The following is an 18,313-nucleotide window of genomic DNA, read 5'->3' as shown; positions in this document are numbered from 1 at the left end:
GTCCTCTTGAGTAGTCCCCGCCCGGAGATCCGAATGGAGAACTATTTTACCTCCGGAATATTTTGCCCAAGGGGATGCCATCATCATTTAACCATACAGTAAAGCTGCATGCCCTCGGGAAAAATTATGGCTGTAGTTTCCCCTTGCTTTCAGCCATTCGCAGTACCAGTTACAGCAAGGCCGTTTTGGTTATTGTTTCGAGGCCAGATCAGTCAATCATCCAGACTGTTGCCCCGGCAACTACTGAAAAGGCTGCTGCCCCTCTTCAGGAACCACACGTTTGTCTGGCCTCTCAACAGATACCCCTCCGTTGTGGTTGCACCTGCGGTAACGGCCATCTGTATCGCTGAGGCATGCAAGCCTCCCCACCAACGGCAAGTTCCATGGTTCATGGGGGGGTATGAAATTATATACAACTTATTTTGTTTAAAGAGGTTCAAAAATCAGCCAACCAGTTGTAAAATTTGGGCCTTGTTACATCATATGATGGTACCTTAGATTAGATGAAGCTGAGTGGCTCCTGTCATATATAAAATTGACAAAACAAGAATTATCTCAAGCCATGGCTTTAGATAGCAGCCAGATTACATGTATCATGCTTCAGAATGAATGCTCACTAGTAAATGTCCATGGGTAGAGGCTGTAACAGGAGTCACAGGATAAAATATTTGCATACGTTACGTGTACATCATGCTAGAGACTAAGGCCAACTGTTATTTTGTTTATTACTAAAATTTTCTATTTTGTTTAAAATGCTACATTTCATTGCTTAATCAAATCTTTTTACTATATTAAAATCTGAATTTCACTGGTAATACCCCCATTATGAACTACAATTTGCCAATTGAAACTACTGTCTAATAATATGACATGCAGGTCCACTTACGAATGGGAACATTATACAGCAATTACCTGGAATCTTCTTATAAAAAGGGCATTTCTTCTCTTTTGAAGTATCAGACACATTGTTTCTTCCAGAAATGTTTCTTGGAGCAGCGTTTCTTGGAGCAATACTTTCGCTACTTGATGACACACTTTCTGATGAAACGACCTGCATATCTTCATACCCTCTTGCCTTCATACGATCCATAAGTTTTTTCCACTCATCTTTTGCTGACTTTTTTCCTGCAGAATAGTAAACAACGGGGCTTACAAAAGGAAATATGTATTTTCTCTGCCATTAAGCAATGAGGGGACGTTTGGAGCATAAACAGTGTGGAATCCAATATGTATAGAAAATTGCTATGACTAGATATGGATTGTGAGCGAAATTGTTGGAGATCTTGTTAGATGTGACTGAGAGAAACCATGGAAAGCTAAATGTCAAAGGTAGAACAGGAATTTAAACCTTCAGCTGCTAAATATATGTTCAATATCTTAAAACACTGGGGCACCTTGTTCAATTCACCATTAGCCTGAAAATATATACAGACCAGGCCTTGCAACAGAAAACTAAATATATTCAATAATGTACAAGTCAAATCAGTATAACATTCAATAGTGATGTGTAGTAAAAGTGAAATCAACCGTTACAAAACAATGAAACTTGTACTGTTTTACTCAGACATTTGATCTGTCTCTTCAACTGAGATTTCACTAGAATATAATGCTGGCAGTTCCCAGTGTATATAAAGCACCAGGAGTATAAATGAAATACAAGCTATAAAAAACTACATATACAAAATTTTAGTGTAGTTCAAGGAGATAAAGGAAATACTTTTTTATGTGACAAAAATGTCACAGATACACCGTTCCCTACTAGGGATCCATAAGGCTTTGACACTAGTGATGTTTTAAGATGGTGTTCAAGCTGCTGTCAGATTCTGCTGAAAATGTCATCCACTTACATTAATGCAAAACTGGCATCTACATGTAAATGGTTGTCTAATACACTCAAATCAACCAGAGGTTTTGCAAATAATGGCTGCAGTATCAGCCAAATGGGCAACTAGCTCTTTGGAGTATCTAATACACCAAACACTTCATCTCCCCCTACAAAAAGAAATTCACAGGTCAGGAACATCTCTAAAACAATATTCATCACAGACAGTTTGAACACTGTCTCTGAACATCACTAGTGCGCAGACAGACACCAAACCTAAGACTAAAATTACTGCTTACTGATCATTTTGATTCCGAGAACTGACTTTACTGTTTTGAACATAAAAAGATGATCTAAATACTGACTCATATTTTTCTTTTAAAATTTTTTTAAAAACTAGTTTCCACCATAATCATAACCAGCCAACTCAAATTTATGTATCGTTTTAACTATGGTCAACATATAAAACAGTAAAGGTTTTACATAGAAAACATACACTTCAGAAAAAGAGTGGTGAAGATGAGTTTTGGAGCGATCTTTACTGCTGTCTTTCATTGAAGCTGCATATTTTCATAGTAAGTAAGCACAAATATGAACAGTGACAAATATGGCAAGTTAGCTTTGCAGGCACTGAATTTTTCATGATGGCAACTACTCGATTTTCTTCTGTCAGTCAATCAGAGCACAGGACATGTGATTATATCAGTAGTGAACATTTATATTCTCGCTTGTCACAAATATTTAACTGTTTTTGCAAAAAAATCTAGTCATGGTAACAGACTGATAGTTGTAAACCCATTCTACAATATAAAGGATTTCATGACCTGTGATATTAAACTGTAATGTAAATAACAATTCTGTTCTTTTATAGCATGTACTGTGTTGTATTATGATAATGATGATAATAATAATAATAATAATAAAGATTTTATTGTCTTTAGGCCATTACAGCAATTGACAACGTTAAATGAAGTTACAATTTATAATACAGTGTGATAAGGTATTGACTACTGAAATATTTTAGCTTATATTACAATAAATGTACAGTGGGTCATCTGTTGGATTACTGCATTTTACAGTTGAAGAATTCATTGATATCATAGAACGGGTGGGCAATAAACCATTCATGCAGTCTATCTTTGAATGTATGTTCAGGAAGATCCTGTGTGGCATGTGGCAACTTATTAAATAGTTTTGTGCCCTGTGACTTCATAGCTATTTATTGATTTTGATAGTCTGTGGTAAGGCGTGTATATGTGTTTGAAGCTTTTTGTGTTGTAACAATGTACATTTTCTCTACGTTTCACATCTTGTAGGTTCTTCTTCGTAAAGATTAAGACATTGTATATGTAGAGGTTTATTACAGTCATTTCTTCTGCAATAATAGGATGTCATATATGACTACAGTTACCCACCAAGGTAATGCCATAGGATATTATACTTTGGAAAAATGCAAAATAAGATGATCTGATGTATGTTTCAGGTACACAATTTCTGAGTTGTCTTAATAAATAAATTACTCTAGATAGCTTACTACTAATATAGTTTACATGTTGGGCCCCAGGATAACTTTTCGTCTAAATAAACTCCAGGAATTTAACAGAACTAGGGTCATCAGATAGTGGCTTGTCTCTTTAGAGTGAAGATTATCTGCTGAGTTTTATTTTCATTTAGCAGGAAACCATTTGCTCTGAACCAATATGCTGCATGAGTGAGTGTATTTTCAGAACAGGTTTTAAGATCATTAAGATTGTTACTGCTATGAAGAAAAGTCGTATCATCTGCATACAATATAGTGGTGGATCTAATAAACGAGGGGAGGTCATTGATCATTATCAGAAACAGGAAGGGCCCCAGTACAGATCCCTGAGGCACACCTACTTTAACATTTTCTATGTTTGACATTTCCTTACCAACACAAACTACCTGTTTACGGTTGTTGAGATAACCTTTTAATAGTCTGAGACTGTTTCCTTTGATGCCGTAGAATTCTAGTTTCTCTAGTAGTGGCGTTTGCTCAACATAGTCGAAGGCCTTGCTTAGGTCACAGAATGAGACCTGAGCAAAGCCTTTGTTCTCAAAAACTTCGAGGATGTAACTGACTACCGTGTTGATTGCATCAATGGTCGACAGATTCTTCCTAAACCCGTATTGTGTAGCATTAATTATTCCTAGATTCTCAAAGTGAGATGATAATTGTTGGTACATGATGCATTCTATTACCTTGGAGAATGTGGGTACTATTGAAATAGGCCTGTAACTAGATGGAGAGTCTTTATCTCCCTATTTGTATACTGGGACAATCCTAGACAGTTTTAACTCATCAGGAAAATATCCCTCAAGTAAGCACTTGTTTATGCAATGGGTTAAAGGGTAGAGAATGCAATCACACACTTTTTTTAGCAGGTTGCATGATATGCCATATATTTCTAAGCTATCAGATGATTTCAGTTGTTTTATGACCCCTTGTACATATCTTGGCGATACTTCGGAGAAGGTTAGCATGCTTGTATTTAGTGACTGTCTACCCCAGTTTTGGGAGAGTAACTATGATGGACTAATGTCTGGTTTGATAATTGCGTCTCCTATTTCTTTCACTGAATTAATAAAAAACTCATTGAGTGTTTGTGGTGGGATATAAATTTTGTCTTTTTTAGTATCTGTGGCAGCACTGTTAATTACTTTCCAAGCGGTTTGCATTTATTGGTGGAATTATGTATGCTGTTGGCATTGTAGGTTTTTTTTGGCTTGCAGGATGGCTTTTTTGTATTCATTCCTGCATTCCACATAGGCTGATTTGGCACAGTCAGACTTCATACTATTGTATATGTTGTACAGTACCAAAACTTGTTTCTTTAGATCTGTTAGCTGTTTAGTGTACCATATATTTTGTCTGTTTTGAGATCTGGATTTGTGGCTGCTGTCCATTATTTTGATTTTCTTTATGGGAATACTATGGTTAAATAGGGTCAAGAATGCATTAAAAAATCTATCAAATATTATTTTGGCTGGCAGATCATTACTTGATGTGTAATGTCCATCGACACTACAATGGCCAAACCAGTCTCTGTCAGCAAGGGAATTACGAAATGTGTTAATTTTATCCTCAGTTACGGGTCTGGTAATCACAACTGTTGGGACAGGTCTGTTTGCATTGCTCCTATTGAGGGGAATTTTACCTGCATAATTTAGAGATACGGAGTCATGGTCAGAGAATGGGAACACTACAACTTCGCATGAGTTTTCAGTGGTCTTGAAGTTTACAAAGATGTTATCTAAACATGCTTTGTTTCTTGTGGGCCTATTATTAACATGATGTAAATTGTATTGTCTTAGTAAGTTTTCCAGATCTGCACACTACCCTTACATTTAGTAACATCAAAATCAGCATTCAAATCACCTCCTATTGCAATATCATAGTGTAGCCATTTAATATTACTTAATTCACTCAATAGCATGTCCATTTTTTTCTAAAAATATGTTAATGCTTCCCTTTGGTGATCTGTACATGGATACTACTATTAGCTTATGACTATTAATGATTATACCCGTAACTTCAAAGTGCTGTTCATCACACAAGGAATTTAGGTCTAGTTTGGTTATTGTACAATTAAGTGACTGGTTGGAATAAATTGCCACACCACCTCTAATGTGCTCTTTCCTACAGTAGCTATTTACTATACTAGTGCATGACTTTGTCTATTGCTGTAATAGCTTAAAGACAATAAAATTATTATTATTATTATTATCATCTCATCTTCAGAGTACTGCTTGTGTCTTACATGAGCTACCCCTGCCAATTAAAAACGTTCCTGAGTGATAATTACAAAGTGAACCTTACCCTCACATTCGTCACAACATCTCTTACAGTCAAATGAGCATCTACTGTGCTTTTACACATATTTGTGGTGCCTTCATTCCAACTGCTCCCTGACAATGACAATCCCCTTCCCACATCCCCACTCCCACGTGGAAGTGTGAGTTCAGCCTTCAGAATTTTCATAACAGTACAGTATTTTTTTCTCCAGAGGTATATATCTTCTAAAATGACTGAGTCCAGTGAATGTCTACTGGGTTCGTGTCACTGCCTGGTTTTTCTTCCTCTAATGTCAAAGTTTCCATTAATCAACTAGTGCATGTTCACTGCACTCTACTGAAAGAACTGCAGCTAATTTCACTATGTAGTTGAATAATCCTTCTTTCACCCTCTTTGCTGAATGAAACAATGTAAAACAGGACTATCAAATGAAGTTCCAAAATATGTGTACAAACATACACACAGTGCTTTCCGGCTTGCATGGAAATATAACATCTTTCTTGTTGGTTGGGAGGTTTTTTTTCCACTGTAAAATGATCAAAAACAGGAAAAGACAAACATATCCGCTTGGAAATTCTATCTGTACATGTATATTCAGTTTCTAGAAGTACTCAATCATCTGTAAGGTTTTTAATAAGATTCCGTCAGCATTATTTAGTTGGAAAAAGAAGTCTTCTAGGATAATCAATAATCACAACTGCAAAGTATTTAATATAGACAGACATAAATTCCGGCCAGAAAGTCATTACAGAAAAAAGTAACATTTAGCTATCTTGAGGTGTCGGATATTCTGCCAGATATCAGTATTGTCCATGCACAATATTTCAATAATGCCACTCATCTTCATCACCTGCTACCTGAAGCTGCCAGTTGAGTGGAATGGGTCCATTATTTATACCTACTGCCTTATCACTCCATGGTTGGCTCCAGGTATTTTATTTGTGGTCCATTTCCACTAGAATCACCCTGGTATGTCCTGTTTTTGGTTTGGTGCATTTGGTGGTGAGCTGATATTCTGTTTTTGGTCTGTTGTGGCTGACAGCGATCTGGCATTGCGTTCTCAATATGGTCCATATGGTCCACCAGATGCATAGGGTACACACCTCGTCAGACCAAGATAGGCTGACATCGGAGATAGAGACTCTTTGCTTAGTATTCTGCAAAACTGGATACATGGCGAAACGGATTCAGAAGATTACTCAGCCAGCCACTCTGCCACACAAAAGAGAAGAAGAGCAAGATGAAGCAAAGTCTATGGCTTGCCACCTTATGCAGATATGATAAGACCTGGAAGATTCTCAAGAAACATAACACTGTATGTGTTTTGTCTGCCTACAAAAATAAGAGGACTACTGGGAAATGTGTAAGATCACCTTGGTTAACAAAACCCAGGAATCTATAACATACCTTGCCAAAAATGCTATGTCATACATTGGCCAAATGACTAGGGCAGACGACATGACATACCAAGAACATCAGAGGCACAACTGGCTGAGACAGGCAGCTAAATCACCTATTGCTGAGCACTATCAGGAACTTAATCATACTATGATCTTTGAAGACATTAGTTCTGCCACAGACCCCTAGATGATGGGACAGTGTTATGAAGGTGGCAGAAAATCTCATGAATCATGAAACTAGGTAGCAATTCAACAAAGCCTGCCATCCTACGCTGAAGGCGTTAAAAATGCAATAGTTGCTACAGCAGAACTAACAAAAAGAAGAACAGAGAATGTGGACATGGGGAATGAACATCAGACAGAGCACCAGGTACACCATCTCAAGAACAGAATGTCAGATCGTGGTAAGGTGTCCCCTGGACACTTTCCAGGAATTCCTTACCTAAAACTTGGCCTCACCATCCTTCCCCAAGTCACTTCCTAACAACACTAATCTTTCATCACAAGAAACAACAGCCATACACAACCTCAAAACAGCTCCTAATCTAATCATCCTCCCAGGAGACAAAGGCTCCACCACTGTCAAGATGAAATGCAGTGACCACCTAATAGAAGGCTTCTAGCAACTGCTTGACTTCTCCACCTACCAGCTCTACCACAGGAGATGATCCAATCCTAGAATTCCAACATAACCTCCAATCTTTACTGAAGTCCTCAGACCTATACCGGAATCTCTCACCCCTCTCCTAACATCCTCTAGATTCCAAAACCATTTCTAATTCCTCATACACTTTACCAACTACATTGTGACACTCAACTGCTTCTCCTTAGAGGGAAAGGGATATAAACAAATATGCAGCACAGCATTAGACACATGCAGGGTACCCCCCCCCCCCCCTCCATGCCAACCTTTCTATGGACAATCTAGAGGAAAACTTCCTAGCCTTGTTTGGTTCAGGTTCACTATGAAATCTTCATGATCTCCCTACAACCCCCCCCCCCCCCCCCACAAAAAAAAAAAAAAAAAAAAAAAAAAAAAAAAAAAAAAAAAAAAAAAAAAAAAAAAAAAAACACCAGCTGCAAACAGATTTCCTGTGCCATATTCCCGATCTCCCCCAATCCTCCCAGCACACACACCCCAAGAATCAATCACAAAGAAGAGACCCCCAACCCTCATCACCCAATACCTTCATGTATTGGAGCATATTCTTCACCAGAGCTTCGGATTATCTTTTATCGTGCCCTGAAATGGGGACATCCTATCCGAGATTCTTCCCACCCCTGCTAAAGCAGGGTTCTGGGTTCTGCAGCCCACCCAACTTAGACAACATACTAGTCAATCCATATGCTAACTCCTGCTCCCAAACCATTGCCACAGGGATCATATCCCTGTGGATGATCCAGATGCAAGACATGCTTATCCACATACCCAGCACTTTTTTTCCAGCCCTGTTACAGGTTTACCTTATCCCATCAGAGGAGGGCCATCTGTGAAAGAAGCCATGTCATTTTCCAACTGTTCATAACTACATCCAAACAATGGTCAACAACAAAGTTGACCATCTGGTGGCATAACATGCAGCTGAGCACAATTGTCTCGATTTCAATGGTTGTTTCACAATGCAGGTCATCTGAATCCTTCCTTCCATCACCAGCTTTTCTGAACTGTTTGATGAACTTTGTAACACATCCTTCATTCCTAAAACCCTGGCCTTAATCTTCATTAACCCACTGCTTCCATACCCTCCATCCAACACACACACACACACACACACACACACACACACACACCTACCTTATTGATACTATGTCTAGAAGATACTTAATACAATTACTACAGTCAGAGTATGCTAGAGGTAAAATATCTGTCACTTACTCTCTTTATCACCAGCCACAACTGGTTTCTGTGTGTATGAAACATTTGTAGAGTAAGTGCCTCCTGAACTAACACATGACACGACTGATACTTCTTTCATAGGCTGTACAGGTGCTTGTTTCCCAGAAAATCCCAGCCCATCAAGAGATGATTCAAATCTTGGCTCCAAGCACCTCCTCTTTGGCGATGGTGTTTTTACTGTATGTCTTTGATTTGCCACTGTACATTCTACATGCATAGCACTCCGGCAGTTGCACATTTCTACATTTACCTGTAAACATTACAACTACATTTCATTACATGAAAAATGCTGCAAAGGCATTAAATGGGTACAGACTGACAGGAAAAATATGTCATTCGCATAGTCGAGTATCTGATTTTAACTGACTCAATACATTACAAGAAATTAATGTACTAATGGAAACTACAGGATGGAAGTTACAAGACATTATATTATGCTGAATAAACAGTGTAAAGCTTGCAAACTGTCACATATTTTGTAATTACCTGATATATTCAGCATGAAGACATTGCCCTGTACACTTGGATGCTGTAGATTTTATTAAAACCTTTATTTGGCCACGAACAAATGTAGAATACAGTGCTTACGAGATGCAACTGCTTAAACTGTCATCTTCACCTCAGAATACAAACATGCAGTGCCTACATCAAGAGAAGAGTTATCACAGTTTGTCATCACAATACAATACAACATATGTATGTGAAGTACAAACATCTTTTTAGTAATCTGAATATTAAAAAAGATAAAGTAATAATGCCCAATCACAGTATCAGTCAAAATTTTCCAGGCCAAGGTAGCAAACAGTCTATCTGCTGCACATAAGTACACTGCTGAGGGCAGGAGGAAATTAGAACACTTGGAAAGACGATGTCGATTTTGATCTGATGATGGTATATGCCACCAGGAAGATAGTAAATGCACTGATAATTGTTTCAACATCATCCACCAACAGATAACGTAGTGGCATAGCTAACAGAGTGCCATCAGTGTCTACCCTGATGTGCTGCATCAGTTGTGCAACGATGCTTGTATCAGTGATCACATGAACATTCTCACACCTATGGATGAGGTTCTGGATGTCCATGCAGCACACACTCACCATGTTTGTCGAACTGCAATGGAAACATTGGCAGATCATACAGCTACCACAGCACAAATAAGAGGCCATGTGAGCCCAAATGTGTCAACATGAACTTTTGCCAATCAGTTATTAACAGTGGGAATACGAGCATGCACACCTCTAGACTGTCTTCCACTCTCGCCACAGCATCGACATGCACTGCCTGTCTCGTGCCATCAGTGGATCACTTGGAAGAAGGAAGGCATGCCTTGGTCTTCAGCAATGAAAGCAGATTTTGTCTGCGAACAAGTGAGGGTCATTTCACATACAACATAGACTTGGTGAGTGCTGTCTTGTAGAATGCATTCATCCAAGTCACACTGGCCCCAAACCAGGCCTTATGGTCTGTGGTGCAATAAGCTACAACTCTCATTGACCTCTGGTATTTCTCGAGGGGCGCTAACAGTGCTCGGTACATGCCGAACATTATTAGACCCATTCTTTTGGCGTTCTTGCAAAAGGATGGTGATGTGCTGTTCCATCAGGATAATGCTCATCCACACACTGCCTGTGAAACTCAACATGCTCTACAAGACTTGCAGCAACTTCCCTGGCCGGCATGATCTCTAAATTTGTCTCCAATCAAGCATGTGTGGGATATCCTGGGACAAGAAGTGTTGCTGCAACTTGTCAACCAACAGCTCTTGCAGAACTAAATGAACAGGTCGATCACGTGTGGTACAACTTATCCTAGGACTGGGTGCCAGAGTCAGTGTTTGCACTGTCACATATAGCTACACCAAGAACTAATATGGATGTCTTAGCATAGGTCGATACCTGGTACCTCAGAACCGCTTCTGCTATTGATCTGTAAATGTAATCATTTCAAGTAATCCATATGCACTGTTGCAACAATAAATCTTGAATGAATTGGAAATCTCAAAATGGGAGTATTAATTTTTTTTTCAGCAGCTTGTACTGTAAATGTAACTCTTACGTTGACATTTCATTAAGGATGTTAATACCATAATGATAAAGTGTCTTACAAATTCTCTTGCTGTATACACCACATGTTTATATCCTTATCTGAAGATGACCATTTAAAAATTCAAAACTATTTTCTACACTGCGATCTTGGCCAAATAAAGGTTTCAATAAAATCTACAATATGACAATGGAAACTTCAGGATGGAATAACGACAATATTACGAAAAGAATAGTTGCTACTTAGCATGTATTGGAGACCCTGAGTCGCAGACACACATAATAAAAAGACTGTCAAACATAGCTTTCAGCCAAACAGGCCTTCATCAGTATAGATAAAACACACACACACACACACACACACACACACACACACACAAAAGCACAAAAGAAACACTCACACACACGACCTCCCCAGCTGCCAAGGCCAGACTGCAAGCAGCAGTGCATGATGGGAGAAGCTAAGAGGTGGTGCGAGGAAGGAGGAAGCTAGGGTGGGATAGCAGGGTAGGGGTGGGACACAGTAAAGTGCTGGTTGTGGGAGCATACAAGGATGAGGTGGATGAGGTGGGGAGAGGGTAGGGCAGCTGGGTGCAGTCGGGAGGTTAGACAGAGGACAGTTGGGGAGGGGGGGGGGGGGGCAGTAAATGGCAAACGAGGGAAGTAAAAAGACTGTGAGTGAGTTGGTGGAATGGTGGTCTGTGTAGTGCTGGAATGGGAACAGGGAAGGGTGAGGATAATGACTAAAGAAGGTTGAGGCCAGGAGGGTTAAGGGAACGTAGAATATATTGCACGGAGAGATCCCATCTGCGCAATTCAGAAAAGCTGGTGTTGGTGGGAAGGGCAGATGGCACAGGGTACGAAGCAATCATTGAAATGAAGAACATTATGTTTACCAGCATGCTCAGCAATGGGTGGTCCAGTTGTTTCTTGGCCACAATTTATCGGCGGCCTTTAATGCGGACAGACAGCTTGTTGGTTATCATGCTCACGTAGAATGCCTCATGACTCATATCCCCCCAATTGACCTAGATGCAAGACCTGTCCCATGCATCCTCCTCCACTACTGACTCCAGCCCTGTCACTAGCATCACCCATCCAACCAAAGGCAGGGATACCTCAGACCAGTCATGGGATCTACAAGCTAAAATGCAACCACTGTGCTGTATTCTACGTGGGCATGACAACCGACAAGCTGTGGCCAAGAAACGGCTGGACCACCCAGTTACTCAGCACACTGCCCAACACAATGCTCTTCATTTCAGTGACTGCTCCACAGTGGACCCACAAATGTGGCCAAGAAACAGCTGGACCGCCCTGTTGCTGAGGATGCTGCCCAACAAGATGTTCTTCATTTGAATGACTGCTTCACAGCCTATGCCATCTCGATCCTTCCCACCAACACCAGCTTTTCCGAATTGCACAGGTGGGAACTCTCCCTGCAATATGACCTACATTCCCATAACCATCCCAGCCTCAACTTTCATTAGTCACAGTCCTTACCCAGTTATACCCTTCCCTGTTCCCATTCCAGCACTATACAGCCCTCTCTGCAAACTCACCCAGTTTTACTGCTTCTAGCTGCCCTACTCTCCTCCGACCTCATCCCTGACTGCACCCACAACCAGCACTTTACTGTCCCCCACCCCTACCCTGCTACTACTATCCCTCACTGCTTCCACCTCCCCCTTCTGGCCTTGACAGTCATGTGTGTGTAAGCTGTGTATATGGTTATAATAGAGGGAAACATTCCACGTAGGAAATATATATCTAAAAACAATGATGATGTGACTTACCAAATGAAAGTGCTGGCAGGTCGACAGACACACAAACATACACACAAAATTCAAGCTTTTGCAACAAACTGTTGCCTCATCAGGAAAGAGGGAAGGAGAGGGAAAAGACGAAAGGATGTGGGTTTTAAGGGAGAGGGTAAGGAGTCATTCCAATCCCGGGAGCGGAAAGACTTACCTTAGGGGGAAAAAAGGACGGGTATACACTCGCACACACACACATATCCATCCACACATATACAGACACAAGCAGACATGGGGTGACTTCGGACACTTTATTTAACTGCCTCAGATAAATATACCTACACATACACTTTCTGGTTCTGGGATATTTTATTTGTTACACATATACCCTACCACTTCCATAACAACCAATTTAATCTAACAATATATATGAAAGTTACAATCAAAATAATGGCAAAACCATCCGAAATCACCCTGTAAGACGGTACCAACAAATATGAAGTACAGAGGCTATACAAGCTTTAAGAATGCGCTTACAATGGCTCACTATCTACCATCACGGCTTAACACAGAAAGAAAGCCAGTTTTACCAACCTTCGTTTTTTTTTCTAAAATTGCTTATCTTCATTATTTGCAGCTTGAAATGATACCTTCACCTGTTTTATAATGAAGATAAATACTACAAAATTACCTTTGATGGTTATATGGACTGAAGCATTTAAGGTGACTGCTCTGAGGTCTTTCTCTCACAGCATAATGGTTAGAGTGCTGAAGTGGTAATCTGAAGGTGCAGAATTCAAAACTACTTGTTTCCATTTTTTTATCATTTGTATGAATTCACTAGAATGAAAAAGACAGCAAAATTCTGGCCAATGTTTACCCAAATTATGAAATTGAGTACGAGAGAAATGAAATAGATGGCCTTACTGCATATTGACTTTGCTACAATTCAAATATTTTTTCTTCAAGTGGCTAAAGTTTCTGTGAGATCTGATGTGCCTGATTTCCTGTAACTGTTGGATCTTCTTTGCCTTGAAAATGGTACTGAGAATTTTTCTTGGCTCAGATTTTTTGTCACCATGCAGTGTTTTAACTGGGAGTTAAGTAGAGTCAATTAGGTGGAGACTGGTACCAATGTATGTTTCTGGTTCTGTGGGAGTAATCTGCAGCTTAACTTAATGTAACAAGGTTGCTACAGATCTGATAGTAGTATATGTGTGGTACTGCTTTTATCCTTGGCTCGCAGACCAAGGCGAGGCTGGGGATCATTGCTAAAGCTATTTCAGTAATACTCAAGTGTTGGGACTTGATCTGCATCTGCTGATAAATTTTTCCCACAGTGGGCACAATTGCCCCATGCAGTGAGCCTGCATACCTTATTGCACTAGCACTGCGTTTATGCTCGTCACCACATGCTGCAAAGGTAAGAGACCATCTATGATGCTTGTTAGGTGTTCTTTCATCATTTGGGGAAAAATAAAGATAGCAATGAACTTCCTTTGGTGCCTAAATTTTTAATCTATTCACTTCTCATATCATCTAAAACTGCTGGTTTATCATTCTTTCACCTTCTTAATGACTATATCATCAAGTTCTTGCATGGCAATTCCAACTTTGGGGCTGCTAGTCTTGATATCTATTTGTCATTCCATTATGTTAGACCCACAATTTTTTCATTTAAGCAAGACCTGATGAGCAATAGTATGAGGAGATAGGTTGATTTCCCAGGACCTATACTGAAGACATTAGTCTACCTTTACAATATTCTCCATGCATTTCAACTGGTTTAAGACATGCTGAACACGATACAGGTTCAAACGAAACGATTTTGTTTATCTGTTGTTTACCATTTCAGCAACATCTCTCTGAACAGAGGGTTTAGCTGAAACACAGAACAGTCTATGCACATCATTAGACTATGCCCGGAAACATAATTTACAGTCCACCCATATGCTGCGGGTCTATTGTCTGAAACTGCTGCTTATCTTTACCACAGGAAGTTCTCAATCTACTACAGCCAAAACTGCATTGTCTACTTACTGAACAATTTTTTAAGTGGCATTCAGTATTTAATAAAAATTACGAATTCACAAATTTTTTTGGGAATAATGTTGGCTAAAGCAGAAAAATGCTGGTATTAACAAGTGCGTAATCAGGAATTTCATAAGCTTTTCACCTTCAGCTGTAAAATGTAGTAATAAAGATAATGAGAAGGCTTACAATGCAGACAGTTCCTTAAAATATCCTTGCTGACTTTTGGTCTGACAATTTAAAAAAAATTGTAAAAATACATGAATATAGAAGTCCTCCAGTGAGCTTTGAACCCACAGCAAAAACAGGCATTGCTTCAGACAGTGATCACATTACCACTACACTGGGGAGCCAATGCTGTGGTCCATTGTCTGTCATTTTCATAGTTTAGCTAACAAAGATATTCTGTGACATAAAAAAAGAAAGTGGTTTTATTTTCTCGGTGGAATAACCTTTCTGGACTCAAAACCATAAATCTGACAACCCAATGTCACACCTTACATGAAAATCACTCAGATTATTTAATGCAACTGACAAGAAAAAAATCAAGTGAATTTAGCAGGATAAATCTATGGCATTCCTGGAAGTAACTTGATGGTCATAAAATAGCCAAATATATTATTCAATGTTGCCAATTTTACTAGTCACAGGAATAATATTTTTATACACCCAATGGTTTTCCTGTGGAGGCTCAGCAGTGCAGAATGTAGCTCCGAAATATAAACAGTATTAGCCAATTACTTCTACTCTCATTTTTGTAACTAGGCTTAGGGGCTAGAGTGCAGATACTAATAAGACTCAGTGCACTGATGGGAAGCTGAAAATCCTAAATTAATAGCTGTCACAGTTATTACTGTTTTTCTTTCTTAAGCATACCGCAAAGTGAAAAGCTCATTCATCAGGTGTGATTCCTTTTTTGGAGTGTTGCTGGTTAAGTTTAACACATTTTTGATCTTTATAGACTTAAAGAAGATATTCCTTGAGAACACTGTCATTGGCACAACCCCAAAATGGAGGGACACAAATGAAAAGACAAAAACAGAGCACTGATTGCAAAAGGCAAACATCCACAAAGAAATTAAATAAGCTACAAGTAACATAAAGCCTCAAATCATTAAGTGAACTATTCAAAGAAACAATGCACAATTTTTGCAATTACCAGAAAAGTGTGCTGCAAAGGCATACAGAAATTAAAGCAGGGCATATAATACGGAACACAGTACCCTGTCAGCACAGTCTTTAACATGTAATTCAAAAGTAAAGCTGTCATTCAGTCTACAATAATCAGAAGAATGCAAATTAACTTCTACCCATGTAATTACAAAACAATCATTGCTGACACCATGTTCATAAAAGTAAAAGTGTTCTTGTGAATAAACTGTTCAATTTGCAGCATGCTTATGAGAAAAAAAGAGAGAGAAATACCAATAAGGGGTTTATCTCGTCGAGTGTGTGGCATATTGCAAAGTAATGCCTCACAGTCAGTGCTGTTTTTTCTTTAGCTATTACCTAATGGTTTGATGTTAACTTCTCTACTAGGTCATCACAATTCTAACATGGGAATCATCGAGGCACAATTGTTAGAGCAGATAGCCACGTTATGTGGAAGTTTGCAAAATTAGGTACCACTCATTTTTTGATCTAAACCCTGGTAGCATTCCAAAACAGTCAAAGTCTATCGACTACTGTACTGGGAAGGCAATTAATGCATAACCAGAATGACCAATAGACGTGAAAACTAGTGACCTCCCAGGTGACATCAGGATGGGCAAATCATAAAATAAAGGAGAAATACACATTGCTTAACCCCAACTAGCATCCTACAATGTCATCAGAAATTTCAGCAAAATAAAAACCAAAGTCAAATAAAATAAAATGGTTTTTTCCCAATTTAATGAGCCTCATAATAGCCATTAACTCCCATAGCTAGTTATTTGTTCTCTACAAGGCTGCCTTCGCTTTGTCACACCATTGTCTACTGTCTCCATACAGGAACAAGATCCATGCATGTTAACTAAGCACTGCTGTAGCTACAGTTTGCTTGGCATTTTGGCACATTTTTGGGAGGACGCAGGAGATTGTAATAGAGGGTAAGAGAGAGACGAATTCAAAATAACAAAAAATAGTTTTAAAAGGTACCTCACAATTTATTACTTTTTAAGTATGTAGGGAAAGGTTAACTGAAAGACAAATGAATGAAGTCTACAACTTTGCTTCCACTGCTTTTTCTCTAAGTTTGAGGCTTTACTGTGAAAAACTTACAAAACATTTACAATTTAAAGTACTGGTCATTCCGTAGCTTCAAAAACCTTCTCTCATTCACCACCGTGATGGTCTTTGTCATCATAAGTACCATTCTTGAAGTGCCGAAAGCATTATCTGCAGATTCTTTCACTAACAGGTGCTTCACCATATATCTTACCACTGGACTTATATTATGAGCTTCAGCTACAGATTTCTTCACATTAAAACAGAAAATTAAAACTTCCCACAAATGATGAGAACTGGGCTCATAAGCTGACAAAATCAACTGAGAATAACTTCATGACGCAATCACAAATCAATTAATATTTGAATGGCATTATGTTACTGTATGATGCTTTCAACCTAACACGTGTACCACCACTTGCTGCTACTGTCATCTACTGCAAAACAGTAGAAGAAAAGTTGAGGACCGAATAATATTAAAAAAAAAATATTTTAAACAAATTTGTTTCAGTTAAAAAGATAACTTAAAGGCAAACTAACTCATGTTTAATCATGTCAGGTTTGGCACTTCTGTATCACCGAGTGATCTGCCACCGGCTCTCACTGACAGAAAATTGATCGAAAGAATAAGTAAAGAAAATAAAATGTTTTCAGTGCTCTATCTTGTCTAGAATCCCCCATTATTTCTGACTTTAACCATATGCGGTTTCACGAGGACTCTATGAGGAGTCAAATATAACTGCCAGAAGAGACAGCATCCTCACAGGCTTCAAGAACGCAATTTCAAAGGGCATCAGATGTATCTCGTTGGTTTTGTGGCCACTTATCTGACAGTTTTCATGCTACCTCATCTCAAATGTTCTCCACTGGATTTATATCAGCAGCCTCTGGCAGCCAGTCGATGATGCTGAAGCCCTTGTTGGACAGCTGCTGCTGAACAAATGCAGAACTACGCTCACGGGAATGAGCTTTCCTCCATTCCAGATGCTGTGTGTGTACGTGGAAAGGGAGGGGGGCTGTGTTCTGTCCTCATAATAGACACACAAATTGCCAAAGTGGCATGAAATAATATGGCTTGCACCCAACAGCCAAACATCCCAAACGGGATCTCTCGGCCAATAACATCATACAAAAATTTTATTTTTTCCTACAGTGTTTAGCATTCACACTGAAAGAAGCATCACATTCTTCATTACACGGGTGTACTACCCACTATCAAGAGTTCCATCATTCTTCACGATGTCTTGTCCCTCCCAGACTTTAAATCACTCTTGGACCATTGGAAAACCTTCTCATCAGCTTTTGATGCTGCATTGAGGAGCAGATCCACAAATAC

The 18,313-nt window shown here is 39.2% G+C and overlaps 1 protein-coding gene across 1 annotated transcript in view; it reads right to left on the bottom strand.

Moving 5' to 3' along the window:
* LOC124787919 (DNA cross-link repair 1A protein-like) overlaps nucleotides 1-18,313 on the bottom strand; it is a 62,922-nt gene that overhangs the window by 28,409 nt on the left and 16,200 nt on the right. The window contains exons 3-4 of the mRNA XM_047254906.1: nucleotides 8,916-9,186; nucleotides 913-1,125 (exon numbers count right to left, since the gene is read on the bottom strand). Of these exons, the coding sequence (XP_047110862.1) occupies nucleotides 913-1,125; nucleotides 8,916-9,186 (484 nt within the window). The remainder of the gene's footprint in view (nucleotides 1-912; nucleotides 1,126-8,915; nucleotides 9,187-18,313) is intronic.

Source organism: Schistocerca piceifrons, chromosome 3 (genome assembly GCF_021461385.2).
Source record: "Schistocerca piceifrons isolate TAMUIC-IGC-003096 chromosome 3, iqSchPice1.1, whole genome shotgun sequence".
In the NCBI taxonomy this organism is placed as follows: Eukaryota; Metazoa; Arthropoda; class Insecta; order Orthoptera; family Acrididae; genus Schistocerca; species Schistocerca piceifrons.
Note: the sequence above shows the minus strand (reverse complement) of the source record. Positions and strands in the feature narration are given on the sequence as shown.